At 37.9% G+C, this 15,513-nt stretch overlaps 1 protein-coding gene across 1 annotated transcript; it reads left to right on the forward strand.

The window, feature by feature from the left end:
• Positions 1–7,463: 7,463 nt before the first annotated feature.
• Positions 7,464–13,609, forward strand: LOC137595872 (aggrecan core protein-like). Its single transcript, XM_068316233.1, has 18 exons — positions 7,464–7,518; positions 7,633–7,721; positions 7,956–8,241; positions 8,584–8,758; positions 9,175–9,290; positions 9,384–9,677; positions 9,872–9,988; positions 10,155–10,329; positions 10,408–10,535; positions 10,689–10,982; positions 11,211–11,278; positions 11,749–11,800; positions 12,124–12,237; positions 12,333–12,491; positions 12,571–12,653; positions 12,922–13,060; positions 13,207–13,386; positions 13,493–13,609. The coding sequence occupies exons 1-18, from the start codon at positions 7,464–7,466 to the stop codon at positions 13,501–13,503; spliced, it is 2,535 nt and encodes an 844-aa protein (XP_068172334.1). The 3' UTR covers positions 13,504–13,609.
• Positions 13,610–15,513: the final 1,904 nt, after the last annotated feature.

The following is a 15,513-nucleotide window of genomic DNA, read 5'->3' on the forward strand; positions in this document are numbered from 1 at the left end:
ATCCCAAACTACTATTTTTCCGCCTGGTAGTAAATTTAAAGAAATCTGATTTTTTTTTCTTCCTATATTTAAAATAATGCTTCCTTTGATGAGTAATCTTTAAGTAAGCATTCCTAATATTGATGAACACAAAAAAATACTGTAAAATTTTATTTGATCAATTTGTGTGGTTTTATTTTTTGCATTTGTTATCTGTTATTTATTCTATAATAAAGAATTTGTGGCCCCACACTGCAGTCAGGTGTTTTGCATAGCGACCTCTAGTGTTCAAGACTCCTCTTGTTATAATATACAGTATACAGTAATCATAACAAATACATCAGAAATAAATTCATCTCAGAGCTGGAATTCAAATGGGAATAATCCATATTTTATCATACATAAGGAGTTATAAATGCTATGTTAAAGGAGATTCATATCAAATGTCCTTGCAATTTATTCCTTTCAAAACGCATAATGCATAATGCATAACGCATAATGCATTATGCATAACGCATAATGCAATTTCCTCCGGGATTAATAAAGTATCTATCTATCTATCTATCTATCTATCTATCTATCTATCTATCTATCTATCTATCTATCTATCTATCTATCTATCTATCTATCTATCTATCTATCTATCTATCTATCTATCTATCTATCTATCTATCTATCTATCTATCTATCTATCTATCTATCTATCTATCTATCTATCTATCTATCTATCTATCTATCTATCTATCTATCTATCTAAAGTATTTTTTTACCGGAATGTTTTTAGCTGAATCCTTTTCTCATCAGTTTTTTTAAGTGCCATTTCTCTAAAGGGATGATATATCTCTGCTTTTCTTCACATCTTTCAATGTGTTATTTGACATGGAAAAAGAAAAGTTCTCATTCTCATATTCAAACAAGAGTAACTGTGACATGGATCAGGCGATATTACCAATCTGTCAGTTGAATAAATTTCATTTTCATAAAACCAATTCACCTGACAAAAAACAAACAGACATTTCTTTGCAAAGACCTCAAATATTTCGGTTGTTAAATGAAGTAAACAGAGACAGAAAACTCAAAAGTACTTCCCATGTTTTGGAGAAGATTGTTAAACTTAGAGAAATGGAAACACCACTGTCAAACAAATTGTAACACATATTTGAATTTGATTTGGGGTTGTTTTAATCGAGGGTTGTTGTTTTCTCTTATTTTCTTCTTGTTTCATTTTTTTCCCGTCAAGCTCTTTTATTATTTTGACTTAACTTTAAAAAGTATGTACTTTATAAATTAAATGCAGCTACGTAATGCTTTACTATTGTTGCTGTGACTCAAGGGATTTGGAAATTTGCATGGCAGTTTTGTGAGACATGATGTTTGTTTCGTAATGAATCAAAATAATGATATTATATTTATCAGAGATGAAAACCAACAAAAATGTAAGCAGTATAATTTCTGTGACGGAGCTGTGACATCACTCTCCACCAGAGACCAGGATTAACACCAATCTGAGGTCATTAGGCCTGGAGTCCATTGTGCCTCCTTACCCTCCTCATCAGGTTGGCGTGTGCAGGCGTGCTATTCGTGTCGACAGCCGATGACGGCGGGTTTCCCTCACTGCATAATGGAGGCGGCGATAAACCGCTGCGGAACGGCGAGCATCGGCCTCCCTCACCGCTTATCTGGTGAACTCCCCCACCTCCGGCATGTCATTGACTCCGGTCATGCTGCCTCCGCCTTTTAATGAGTTATGAGTATGTTTAAGAAGGAAATGGTCAAAAGGAGTCGTCCCATGACTTTGATCGAGGCATCATGACTACTTATCAGAAAAACAGTATTTGATAAAGAAAATCAATAAATATCAAAACGATCCTGATGAAAACCTCCCACCTCCAGAATGATCACAAAAGCTACCCTCCACGTGGAACGTGGCCTTCAAATACAGAAACTGTTTGCTCACACTGGGCCAAAAAAACTACAATTAGGTGTTTTCAAGTGTTTGAAGTACAGCTGAGAAGTCACGTGATCAAGTTATCCTCTCTAAAACGCGATGTCGCGTCTGAAATCCATGTTTAAGAAAGCAGAAGGTTTAAATTTTGCCCGAAATTCATGAAAATAACAATTGACATCTCCATTTTTCAGAAAACATGTTGAAGTATGTAAAATAAAATGAATTTGACAGTTCATTCGGCAAAATCTAAGTCTCCCTTCCCATCCATACTGATGTTATTTACACGCTGTTTCGTAAATGGAAATATTTAGTGCGATCTCTGATGCCTGACTTTCAAAATTATTTTAAAATTGCGTTTTATACCCACAGAAAAAGAATTTCTTCATATGAATCTGTGGGATGTTATTTGCAAAGATCAGAGTTCAAGATTTTCTGACAATCTTAATCTTCTGATACTTTTATTGCACCAGAGATTAAATCCATTACAGATTATCTACATATTCATCAGTATTCTGAAACTAAATGCGAGATTGTAATTACGTCGGAGACCTAAGGATGAACCAGTCAGACATGAATATCATGTAGGTAATGAGGAATAATGAAAATTATATACTTTTTAAAAAATTCCTCTTGCTTTATGTGAACTTTATGAAGAAGGAGAAGACAGGAACATCCTCGGAGGCAGGAACTAGATGCCACCATCTGGAGGATGTTGGAGGCTCCTAATTAAACGTTTTGTTGTCATAGTTTGAATTCTCTGCTGTGACTTTCCCGTTTCTCTCCCTCTCTACTTGGGGACGGCGATTCCTTTCCGTCCGTCAATTCAGCTTCATTATTGACTTCAGCAAAGATTAGAGATAATACAAAACTTGTTATTGGTATATTAAAAAGACACGTGTGCCTGGTGAACACATGTCGCTCTTTGACCCTACAAGCTCGAGGGTCATCGCGCTCACTTTGGGAAGTTTAACAAGCTTGTTTGTTTGAAATCAGTCAATCGTATCTGATTTATTTTTATCAGATGTGTCAAACAACAGAAACTCAGCAAACAAGAGAAACCGACTGCAGCAGTACAACCTGGAATGTAAAATAACAATAATTAACTGCTATGTAAGATGTAGATTGTGTTAAATAAAGTTTCATGTCTGGGTAAATGAAATAAAATCTAGAATGATTGGATTATTGTCTTTTGAATAACACAGATTATTTTATTACATCACGTGTCAATAAAGTGTAATATAAAAAAATAATAATAAGGAAAATATTAAAGAAATGTAATAATAATATAATAAAGAATAATAAAGAAAATAATAAAGAAGATAAAGAAAATAATAAAGAAATATAATGACATAATAAAGAATAATAAAGAAAATAATAAAGAGGATGAAGAAAATAATAAAGAAATAAAATAACATAATAAAGAATAATAATAAAAAATAATAAAGAAGATGAAGAAAATAATAAAGAAATATAATAACATAATAAAGAATAATAAAGAAAATAATAAAGAAATATAATAACATAATAAAGAATAATAAAGAAGATGAAGAAAATAATGAAGAAATATTAAAATAAAGAGAACAATTGTTGCTGTCCAATGACGGGACCACAAATGGGAATGTAAATATGAATGAACGGTTGTCTTTCTCTAAAATCTCTAAATTATCATCAATAGATAGATCTATAATGCTATTTTAGGTGTTATATGTTTGTTACTCTACCTTTTAATGAATATTTCCTATTGATAATATATCATAGTTTTAATTGATTTGGGCGTTGTCTGTTTTTCCAGTTGATTAAATATAATGTGTTCGATGGTTATTGAACTATTTATTTTGATGGGATAATTTCAGTCCTGGTTCAATTCTCCAACCTGCACCTGTTGGCTTTACTGGAAAGCTTTATCAGCTCTTTTGTTAACCGACTAAACGTGTTTCTGCAGCTGCAGGTCTTTGATCAGCGTTCATCTGAAGCGATTCCTGCATCGAAGTGGGAGTGAGTGTAATTACAAAGAGAGTGAAGCACCAAAAATAGGAACCCGCTGGTACTGGCTTAGAATTCAAAGTACTTGTACCATTGTTGAGTCAATAGTGAGCAGTAGCCAAACTCATAATCCTAATAATTACAGTTCATTCTGACACAAATGTCAGAATGGACTGTAATTTTGTAGATTAGCTTGAGCTATTAGCTGATTATTTGTGATAGATAAGTCAGAATTCTTAAAGTAAAAGCTAATTGGTATAAATGTTTGTATTTCCTAAAAATGCTATGGGAATTTGTAGCAAAATGCTTCCAGTCGCGGCGATGACTCGCCCGACCTGCAGGGGAAGTTTCTCCTGAAACGAGTCGCAGGCATCAGATTCTAAATAAAAATATAAATGTTTTTCACTTTCAATGTTTTTTGTGCTATTTTAAATTTCATATAGGGTTAAAAAGATTTTTAAATCATTGCACTGACTTTTAATTACAGTTTGCACATCATCAAAGCCATGATTTAATGACATGACTAGTATGTATGTGAAGATTAAAGGATGGGTAATGGAGGAGGAGGTCACAGGTCACAGGTCAAAACACAACTGGATAACATTAAACCAACACATTTACGGGGTGAGGAATGGTTAGAATGCTGCAGAGGTGAGGTGTACGCTGTACTCTCAGTATCTCACTGACCTCATTCAACCAATCGTTCGTTTGACAAATTTGTCGAGACCCGCTTCAGCAATCCGTCACTTTTCCACTCTCTTTAGAATAACAGACGTCATTAGTCGTGTCTCGGATTATTTATGTCTGTTTTTGGGTCTTTATTGATGGAGCAGATTAAGAAACAGACGAAGAAGAAACTAAATTGACCCTGAAGCCTCCATGACAGCCGGATTTAGATTTAACAGGGGGGGGCACCAATGGGAAGCACAGCCACCGATACCTGTTGGTATTCTGGACCAGGAGGGGCCGTTACTGCAGATATTGTACATTACTGGACTTTAAATGAGGTCAGTGAGATAGGGAGAGCACAAGTACATCATATACCTCACCTTCAGCATACTCCTCATTCCTCACCCCTTCAGTGGCCCTAAAGTTGGATCAAAGTTGTCCCGTTCTGTTGGTTGATGTTTTGACCTGTAAGATATCAGGTAGTGCAGTCATTCCCTTAGGTCCACTGACCCATGAAGCCCCCACATCCCAAAATGATCTGAATAGGAAACCCAAAGCAGCCTGGACTGGAACCCAGAACCTCCGTAATGTCTTGTGCGAAAGGTTAATATAAAAGGTTAATATAAAAAAATATTTTTATATTTTATATATATTTATATTCATACATAAAAAATATATAATTAAAATATATATATGTATATAAAATATAAATTTATAAATACATATATTTATATATATTTATATTATTATATATATATATTTTATATTATTTTTATAAGAATAAAATAAAAGGTTAATATAAAACAATGTTGTACCAAAACATACATAAAAAAAGCCCACTTCGCAGTTTATATGCTAAGATGCTGATTATCTCCCTCCTAAAGAGGGTCATGAGCTGGGGTCTTTTCCAGGGTGAACCCTGCCTCTCTGCATTATCACATTTGATCAGAATTTTTCTGCCGCTGTGAGATAAGATCAGAAACTAGGCTGATTTGTTCACTTTACAAAAAGCGAAACATATTGAACCTGTACTGTTCCATTAGGGAATGTGATGCACTCGCCGTTAATCACAGCCGTAGCAGGAAGTGTTAGTTCTTCATGCACTGACCACCCATCGCACGTTGACAGTGGGGGAAAGGGGCGTGGAAGACGGAGTGTGATGACGCGTCAGAGTGGACTACATAATACCTGAACGCTCATATCTCAGGCAGCAGTTCTCCTCACTCCATCACCTTCAGCAGCTCTGCCTTTGAGATCTATCGGAAGCAGGCGTCTGCTTTTATTTTGAAGGAGGCAGTAACATTCCTCCGCACACACACCCTGAGCTCGCAGCCGCCGCTCAGTGGGACGTTTAAACTCCGAGCTGGATCTCAGCAGACCACAAACACACCACTGAAGAAGAAGTTCACTTCACCTTTACCAGAGGTAAGTTACAGACTTTGTTCCATCGTTGGGTTTTATTTATTTTATGAGAAAATATTAAAAGTTTATTTGTAATTCTTCAGTATGAAAAACCTTTTTAAAAGGATTTTTTTTTTTTTTGCAAAAGAAATTAAACTGATTTGTGTTTGACATCACAACACAATATTATTATTTTTCTTCATATTTCAGAAGATATAAAGACTGAAAATATCATAAACTTCAGATAATCTCTAAAACCTGTCCACAAGTGATGTACAAATATTTCATATATGTGAGCTCTTAAGTTTTTAGACCTTAGTAAGCATGAGAAATACATCTGATGATGTATTTTAATAACAGTTCGTGATGACATCTCTGTCATGACCTCACTTCCTCCCATCATGCCTCACTTGCCTGAATGTTTGCGTCTCTCTGGTTGCATTATTATTCCTGGGATGCTGTTGCTTCAGGTTTTAGATGAAGATTGAAACTTCTTCTCTGGTACCTTCAAGCTGAACTAATCTAATTCTGTGCTGTGGTAGTGTAAAACATGAACACAAACAAGATAATAAAACCACAAAAAAAACTCCCTGGCAGTGGAGTAGAGGCTTTTATATAGTTAAAAATAGCGTTATTCTAATGTATTTCTCACATTTTTACTTAAACACCTAAAAGTTATTGAAAAATATAGAAGTTTGTCTTGTAAAAAACCCCAAAAAACTGTTCGATATTTGAGAGGATATAATGTGCCCACTGAGCTCTAAAGCACTAAATTAAAGCTTCTAACAAAGCTTACACGTTTAGCTGAAATAAGACGTGACTCCATATAGAACAGACATAACAGAGGTGTGGACCTCCAATGTGCTCATTTCAGACTATACAAGTTTTTTTTTAATAAGTTCTTTCACTACTAAAAGAAGGAGGAGTAGGAAGTGTTTTTCAGATGGAGTTTTATGCAACTGGTGCTCCTTGTTTTCGGCTGTTAAAATAAGAAACGGTTGTAAGACTAGAGATGCACAGATATGTGTTGCTTTTGTAGAAAGAAAAAAAAAATCTTTTGAGTTTTTCCACATATTTTGATAAAGACGGATGAATTCTGAGGGTATTTTCTGGATTTTTCACTCTCCTTCAACATCATCCTGTCAGTTTTCCGTTAGATGAAGATATTATTTGTCCTAAAGCTGCATGAAAAGAGATCACTCTAACCACAGACATGAGAAACTAATTAAAGAACAACTCTGACTTGCCACTTTTGACCCTTCTCTCAAGTTAAATATTTTCTGAAAGAAGAACAATATTTAAGTGATTGTTCAGATAGACCTGAAAAATTGCAATCTTAACATGATATCAATACATGTCTTTAAATTTTTGAATTCATGTTCCTCCAAACGTGAGTCTGCATATCTGAAACTTGCAGTAAAATTGATTTCATACTTTCACAGCTTGACTCAAAATCATACTTGAATTTTTTTTCAGGTACAAGATGTCGAGGTGGATAGTCTTGCTGTTCCTGGTTCTCCCCGTCATCTCAGATGCTGGTAAGAACATATCAAAGACAACCTAACAATGTCTTACATTGATTAGAGACTCATAAAAGATCAATTACCACAATTAGCAAGAGATTTCTTAACTCTTCCTGACCTCTGCTACAGCGAGCGACGTGTTGACCGTGACCATTCCTGCGGAGGAGGCACTGCATCCTTCACTGGGAGGAACCTTGATCCTGCCATGCACTTTTCAGGTGTGTGATCATGAGATTGCTTTGAATTCTGGAAGAATTTCAACTAGACTCAATACAGTTTACTGAGGATTTGTCGTAGTATCTCTGTCAAGAAAAGTGTGTTGTGTGTTGTTGGACCCAAATTTTGTTTCTTGTTCTTTTACATTTCCCCTAATCGTGCAAACATTTCACATATTCGCAGATTATTTCCTGAGAAATGTGTGTTAAAATGAGTTTCATGTGTTCCACATGTAGGACTCCTCACCCCAGGGCCAAGCAGGCCTAAACAACCTGGAACACCGTATTAAATGGAGCATCATCACCAAAGAAAAGGTCACAACTATCCTTGTGGCAATGGCAGGAACGATGAGAATCAGCGAGAATTACGTGAACAGAGTCAGTCTAGTGGAGTACCCCGCAAACCCATCAAATGCCACCATCTCAATATCTGGGCTCCGGTACAGCGACGCTGGGTTCTACCGCTGTGAGATCCAATATGACATTGAGGACAACCACGACTTTGTATACGTGCAGGTTGAAGGTAAAAATCTGTCTTACCGTATCAGCTTAGAAATAGTCTCCTGAGTATACAAGGGGAAAAAACGTGTTCAGCAATGTTTCATGCAGTTCCTTTCATTTACGATAATATTCTTGCAGGCTTATTTAATATGAACTATAAACCCTAACCCTAAAAAAACAGATACACAGCAGATAACAAAAGTATATGAAAAAGCTGTTTTCATTACTCTTATAAGTTATCCATAATTTCAGTGCATTTTTAGTTATTATTAATAGATTATATCCATCAGTTTATAGTTAAAAATTATAACAAAACAAAACAACAACAAAAAAAGACAATTTCAAATCCTGTCTGTCTCTACAGGTATTGTGTTCCACTACCGGTCTCTCTTGGGACGCTACGCTTTGACCTACAACCAGGCCGAGATATCATGTGAATTTAACAACGCCGTCGTAGCTTCACCTGAACAGCTCCAAGCAGCTTTCGAGGAGGGATTTCACCAGTGTGATGCTGGCTGGCTTAATGACCACACTGTCAGGTAAGTGTAACTTAAGATTCAACAACTTTATGCTATCAGTGTAGCTACTGGCTCTAACCATTAGCATTACTGGTTCAATACAAACCTCAAGGTCAGCTTTAGCTCATGGACTAGTGTGTCCAAGACTTGAACTGTATCTGATACGATAAACTCATTAGCAATGGGAAACAGAAAAGCCGGCTAACTTTTTCATACGCTTCAATGCAATCGCGCTTCCTGTTGGAAACAGTAGGCACCCTGTTGGCAATCAGAATATGACTTTAATCTGGGAGCAACAACTCTTCCAAAAAGGTTTCTTCCATTGGCAATCCATTGGTTTAAGCGTCCTTCGGTATTGTTTCCAGACAACACAGTGCCATAAGCAGAGTCTGAAGATGTAGAGTCTTTCATACTGATGCATTTCTATTAAACTCAAGGTACCCAAACAACGATCCTCAATCAAGTTGTGGTGGCACCACTGGAATCAAGTCATATGGAGTGAGAAACGTGGATGAAACCTATGATGCCTACTGCTTCATAAAGTCTATGAAGGGTACACTGAACACTGCCATGTCTTCACATGTGATTTTATGTTATTTCTTGATGTTCCCCTTTTAATTTATCTACCCTCCATTCTCTGATACAGGCAGAGTCTTTTACATCGCCACTCCTGAAAAGTACTCCATGAGCAATGCAACAATAGCATGCTTTCACCAGGGAGCGGCATTGGCTACTACTGGTCAGCTCTACCTGGCCTGGCAGGGAGGGATGGATGTCTGTAATGCTGGCTGGCTGGCAGATGGCAGCGTCCGCTACCCCATCAATGTTCCACGGCCACAGTGTGGAGGTGGTGCTGTTGGTGTGAGAACAGTCTATGTCCACAGAAACCAGACAGGATACCCAGATTCAAATTCGCAATATGATGCCTACTGCTATAGAGGTAGGTATACAAAGAAATTCACTGAAGGTGCCGGTATTTTCTTATGCAAAGACATTGACAGTGAGAGACTGAATAAACTGCTCAACCTCTATTGTGAAGTTGGATGTTTAATATCATTGAATTGCAAGGGTCGCTGAAAACTCAGTCCCTTGAGCTTCACTTTACTAAACTCTCTCCAACATTGCTTTCTCCAGAGTTCCCTGACGATGACATAGACGAGGACTACGGTACAATTGTGGAAACAAGCAGTGGGAATTCTGGAGATGACGATCAGTTTACTGTTGTGGAAAAGAACTATGCAGAAAGCAATGGTAAGCTGTCATAAAGCATCAATGCCCAACCCGCTGCAGGCAGCATCTCTATGATGTCAATAAATCATCCATGACAGAAATCTTGATTGTTATGCAAAAATTAGAAGTCTTCCTAATATGGAAAAGACAATCCAACACACAAGAATTCAATAATTTTCCTGTGCAGGTGTGGTCTTCCATTATCGGAAGACTGGTCAACGCTACGCCTTCACCTTTGTGGAGGCCCAGTTGGTCTGCATCAACATGGGAGCTACCATTGCCACTTCAGGTCTGTTGCAGGCAGCATATGAAGATGGGTACAACCAATGTGATGCAGGTTGGATTTTGGACCAGACTTCCAGGTAAATGTTCTGTATTTTTGAGTATATTGAGAGATCCTTGCCCAAAAGAATGCATAATCATATGTACTCTTTTTTCAGGTATCCCATTGTTTTCCCTCGACCCAAATGTGCTGGAAATTTAGGGGTTAGACCTGGAGTTCGATCTTATGGTTTGAGGCCAGCAATTGAGACCTATGATGTGTACTGCTATATTGATGGGATTGAAGGTAAAAACTCTTCCACTGTAAAATCCCAACAGGTCTTATCAACATGGCTAAGCTTAATATAATAAGCTACCACCATGCAATACCTTTGATAAAACATATTGTTTGTAGTTGTTGTATCATCGTCTTGACATTTAATCCATACATGGTCAACAGGGGAAGTCATGCATGTGGGCGCCGTGGGCGGTTTCACCTATGATGAAGCTACTTCTGAATGCGAAGCACGGAACGCCAGTCTGGCCTCCACGGCACAGCTCTACGCAGCCTGGAAAACCGGTTTTGACAAATGCCGTGCTGGCTGGCTAGCAGATAAAAGCGTCCGGTATCCAATCAACAATCCCTCTGAAAACTGTGGAGCTGGAAAAGCAGGAGTCCACACTGTGTACGCTGACAGCACCCAGATTACTTCCCCTCCTGTGACCAACAAATATGACGCATACTGTTACAAAGGTAAAATGCTAAATGCTTGACTGTCGAGGGAAAATGATCTTTTTTAACTGCTAGTAATTGTTTAATACTAACAGCGTGCCTTCTACTCATTGTAAATAAAGCTGGATTTGGCATCATAGATATGCAGAACATCACTTATTAATGTGTTCAAAACTGGAAAACCAAGAAGAAATAATGAACAAATTCTGCCTGTGAATGTTGACCCTAACCCTTCACTTTTTTATTTAGATGTTGGTTTAGTTGATCCTGGCTCTGGCTCTGGCTCTGGCGGTGACGATTCTAGTTCAACCACTCAAGCACCAACAACTACAACAACCACTCCAACAACCACAACAACCACTCCAACAACCACAACAACCACACCAACAACCACAACAACCACTCCAACAACCACAACAACCACTCCAACAACCACAACAACCACACCAACAACCACAACAACCACTCCAACAACCACAACAACCACTCCAACAACCACAACAACCACTCCAACAACCACAACAACCACTCCAACAACCACAACAACCACTCCAACAACCACAACAACCACACCAACAACCACAACAACCACTCCAACAACCACAACAACCACTCCAACAACCACAACAACCACTCCAACAACCACAACAACCACTCCAACCACCACAACAACCACAACAACCACTACAACAGCTGATCCTAATGTATGCGGATTCGACTTTGGAGATGACAGTAATGACAATGGAGGTGCTTCAGGTATGTTTTCCCATTGCTGGATTCTCCCAAGATCGCAGCTACAACTGTTGCTTGCATAGTTGAAGTTTACCTCATTAGCACAGGTATATTAACTTTTGACAATCCATGTGGTGCTGTTGCATGCATTGTCCAGGATAGTGTTGCTGTCTGCCAGCATAAGCCTAAGAACACTAGCAGGTATTAAATTGACTGTTGCCTTTCTCTAAGAACTGACAGCATTCAACATTTTGTCTCGCTGTTTTTTGGTTTGATTTGGTTTCTCCCAAACTCTTTGCTCTGAGCAGTTTGGGTGTTTTTTATGGTTGCTTTGCAAACTATGGTATTCTTGATCGTCTATGAATCACCTGCTTTTCTGTTCTGGTATTTTTAGCATCATATTTTCATCACACTTTTTTTGTTTTTGCAGGTGGAGATGTGTGCTCCAGCAACCCTTGTGTCAACGGAGCCACCTGTATGGATAACGGCGGCTCCTTCGAATGCTTATGCCTACCTGGCTATGAAGGGGAACGCTGTCAGTTGGGTATGCAAACAGCTTCAACAAATAAAGACCAACAGCAGGTTCTCCAGAGCAACTGACAGTGAATGAATGCTGACTATTTGGTTTTATGGCTGTAGATAATGAACAGTGTGACAGCGGATGGACAAAGTTTCAAGGGAACTGCTACCTTCACATGTCTCATCCAATGCCATGGGAGGATGCAGAGCTCTTTTGCCAGACTGACTTTGCCAATCTGGCAGTAATAAACACCCCTGAAGAACAAGCCTTTGTCAGCAGTAAGTACATAATTTGTTGTGTGTTTGTGTCCATAAAATGATGACCCAGAGAGAATGAAAAAGTCACTTTTCCCCACAGAACTTACACAAAGTCATCAATGGATTGGAATGAGTGACAGGATGATTTCATTTTTCTTCCAATGGGTAGATGGCTCCCAAGTGGTAAGCAGTATCATCACACCTGTGTTTTGTTATTTGTTCATTGGGACATTTCAAAGGGGGGAAGAGAGCGGGATGTTTCAGGGAAAAGATAATGTATGAGCAGAGAATTTCCCAAAACCAAGAATTACAAACTTACTGACTTACAAGGGAGTTGTGACAGAAGTGTTGGTGAATCCTGCGATCTTACAAACCCAAAGACAGACAGGTTGATTGAAAAGTTGTGGTCTCTCTTACCTGTTGTATGTTTTTTATTCTTCCTCTTCCTCAGCAATATATGAACTGGATGACGAACAGGCCAAGTTATACCGATGCAGGGCGCTGTGTTGCAGCAACCTGCTCTCAAGGTGGTGGGTGGGATGACATGCTCTGCACCGAGATGCTGCCGTTTACCTGCAAGAAAGGCACAGGTGTGTTGGTTCAGACCGAGCATCAACACCAACTTTATGACTGTGTGGTTGTTTAGCAGTGCGGATCAGTCAAGTGTGGTTACAAGATGTTGTGGGACAATAAATGGTTTGATATTGTGCCCTCTGTCCTCTGGTTCTGTCTTCAGTGCTCTGCGGCCTGCCCCCGCATGTGACCAACGCCGCAATTTATTCTCACGTACTGGCACAGTACCCTGTCAACAGCGTCGTTAGGTACCGATGTGACAAAGGGTTCACACAGCGCTACAATCCTGTTATTCACTGTCAATCAGATGGCCAGTGGGAGACGCCTCAGATTGAATGCACTGGTGATGAGCAAGCTTTTAAAGAATAATCATCAATCTCGTCCAGTCTGACTTCTGGAAATTTTTGCCTTGTTTTCTAACACCTCTTTTTGTCATTCTCCTAATGTAGAGAACATCTGAAAATGAAGGAGTGCAATATTCGACAGCGATGAGAAGAAGAAGAGGTATATATTTGGTCATTTTGAATTGTTACAACGGTTTAAATGAACACTTTATTTTCTCACCCCAATGTTGATGGAAAGTCAGTGGAAGTTTGTTAGCCCATGAAAACGAGTCAAAGCAAAATGGTGTTGAATCCTCTTTATTAAAATAAGAAAAACAAGAAGAAATGACAAATTACATGGTTTATACCATGTAATCCAAGATTACAAATCACATTATTTAGACCTTTTTTTAAAACTGGAATCTTCATTTTACTACTCAGGTAGACACATGCAACATTCAGGGAACAGGTAAACTCTCATTCATACAATGATGACCAAATGGTTTTTTTAACGGACTAAGAAATGTCACCTAACTTTCAATCATCATTGAGGGGAGATAATCAATAGATTTCTATTCTTGACTTAAAACTGCTCCTTTAAATTGTTGACAGACACCCATTGAGAAAACAACTAGATGGCGATATGATCATTGTCCTATCCCCTGCACTACATGATGTATTTTTATTATAGGTCTGAGTTGTTTTGATTATATGTAGTAAAATCATTCCTGGGATGCATCCACAGAGGGCAGCATCTGCTGCTGGATGTGTAAAACTGGCCGATGGGATAAAAAAAACGATTTCCTGTTTCTTCTGTTATAAAGCAAATGGAACAGCTTCAGTAGCAGGGATCACATTTAATTTCCAGACAAATGCTAAAAGCTCCTGTACGAATGTTTTACTTTGCTTTTTTTTTTTTCCCTCCCAAGATTGATTTTAACACTTTGCATAAGTGACTCTCCACAGCACTCTGAAGTCCTGACAAGTTAATTGAGCATCCAGATGATGTCTGGATAGAAATTATGCACAAACAAAGGCAGAATAGAAAGTACCGGAAGACTGCTGAGAAAATTGCACTGATTAGCATCTTATTTTGATCTGTTTATGATGACATCACCCAACCAAAGAGTAAAAAATATGCCAAAACCTTCACCTGAAACCCTTTCAGTCCAAGTTTATCCATTCAGGACATGTTCAATAGCTGGAACCGATGTTTTATTTTGGTCTAATATCAAAGTTTGGCTTTCAGCGTTTCAGCTCTAAATTAGGAGTTTATGACAAGTTGGCTGCTGTTTTGTGTCCTACTTGGAAACTCATCAAAGTCAAGCCACAAAACTAGGCAATACTAAATAAATAGGACAGAAGACTTGATTGCTCCAGAGCCATTTTTTTTTTTTAACTTTAAAATCATTTGAAATCTATAGCTTATGATAAGTTGTCTGCCATTTTTGTGTTTTGCTTCAAAATGCAAATCGGATGCAAAGTATAATATGTATCTAATATATTGCCTATTTATTTGATTTTAGAACCATATTTTAACACACTGTATGTCTTAAAATGAAAGATTATGACAAGTAGGGCACCGCTGTGTGTGAAATAGAAGCTTTGAAATGGAAGCTCACAAAACATGAAAGTTAAAAAAATTGCAATCAAAATTTTGTCAACACATTCTATTTCACACTTATTTACTTATTGTTATCATTAATATTATTATTATTATTATTATTTATTAGTCACTTTAAATCTGTCCAGAACCATATTTTAGTCTAATGTCTAACTAAAAATGTAATTTTAAGGCGCGTTTAGCTCAATGTTGAATGAATAGAAAGTGAAACTGTACAGTTTGACTCTCTTGTCTGTGTTATCGCATTGTGGAGAATTAACCTGTGTCCATTTTATGTGCTTAATCTCAGAGAATATATGTTTACACATGACTCTGTTGATTTTTGTTGTTGTTGTTGGTTCTTCAAATTGACTGCTTCGTCTTGTGTGCTTGTTTTGTGTCACTGCTGCTGTATTGGGGGGGGCTGTGCCTCCATCATTCTGCCACCTGCTGCACAATAAACCAAAGACTGAGAATTACAATTAAATCTGTGTGTGCTGTCGTCTCATTGGCTGAATATTCACCGTCACAACTTCTTCTGTGT

This window comes from Antennarius striatus, chromosome 1 (genome assembly GCF_040054535.1).
Source record: "Antennarius striatus isolate MH-2024 chromosome 1, ASM4005453v1, whole genome shotgun sequence".
Taxonomy (NCBI): domain Eukaryota; kingdom Metazoa; phylum Chordata; class Actinopteri; order Lophiiformes; family Antennariidae; genus Antennarius; species Antennarius striatus.

Bases quoted from the DNA above. Each gene is read 5' to 3' on its own strand.
- LOC137595872 (XM_068316233.1), top strand. From the start codon at position 7,464: ATGTCGAGGTGGATAGTCTTGCTGTTCCTGGTTCTCCCCGTCATCTCA. The intron at 10,536-10,688 runs GTAAAAACTCTT...CATGGTCAACAG, and splicing joins CTATATTGATGGGATTGAAG to GGGAAGTCATGCATGTGGGC. The intron at 11,801-12,123 runs GTATATTAACTT...TTGTTTTTGCAG, and splicing joins AGTTTACCTCATTAGCACAG to GTGGAGATGTGTGCTCCAGC.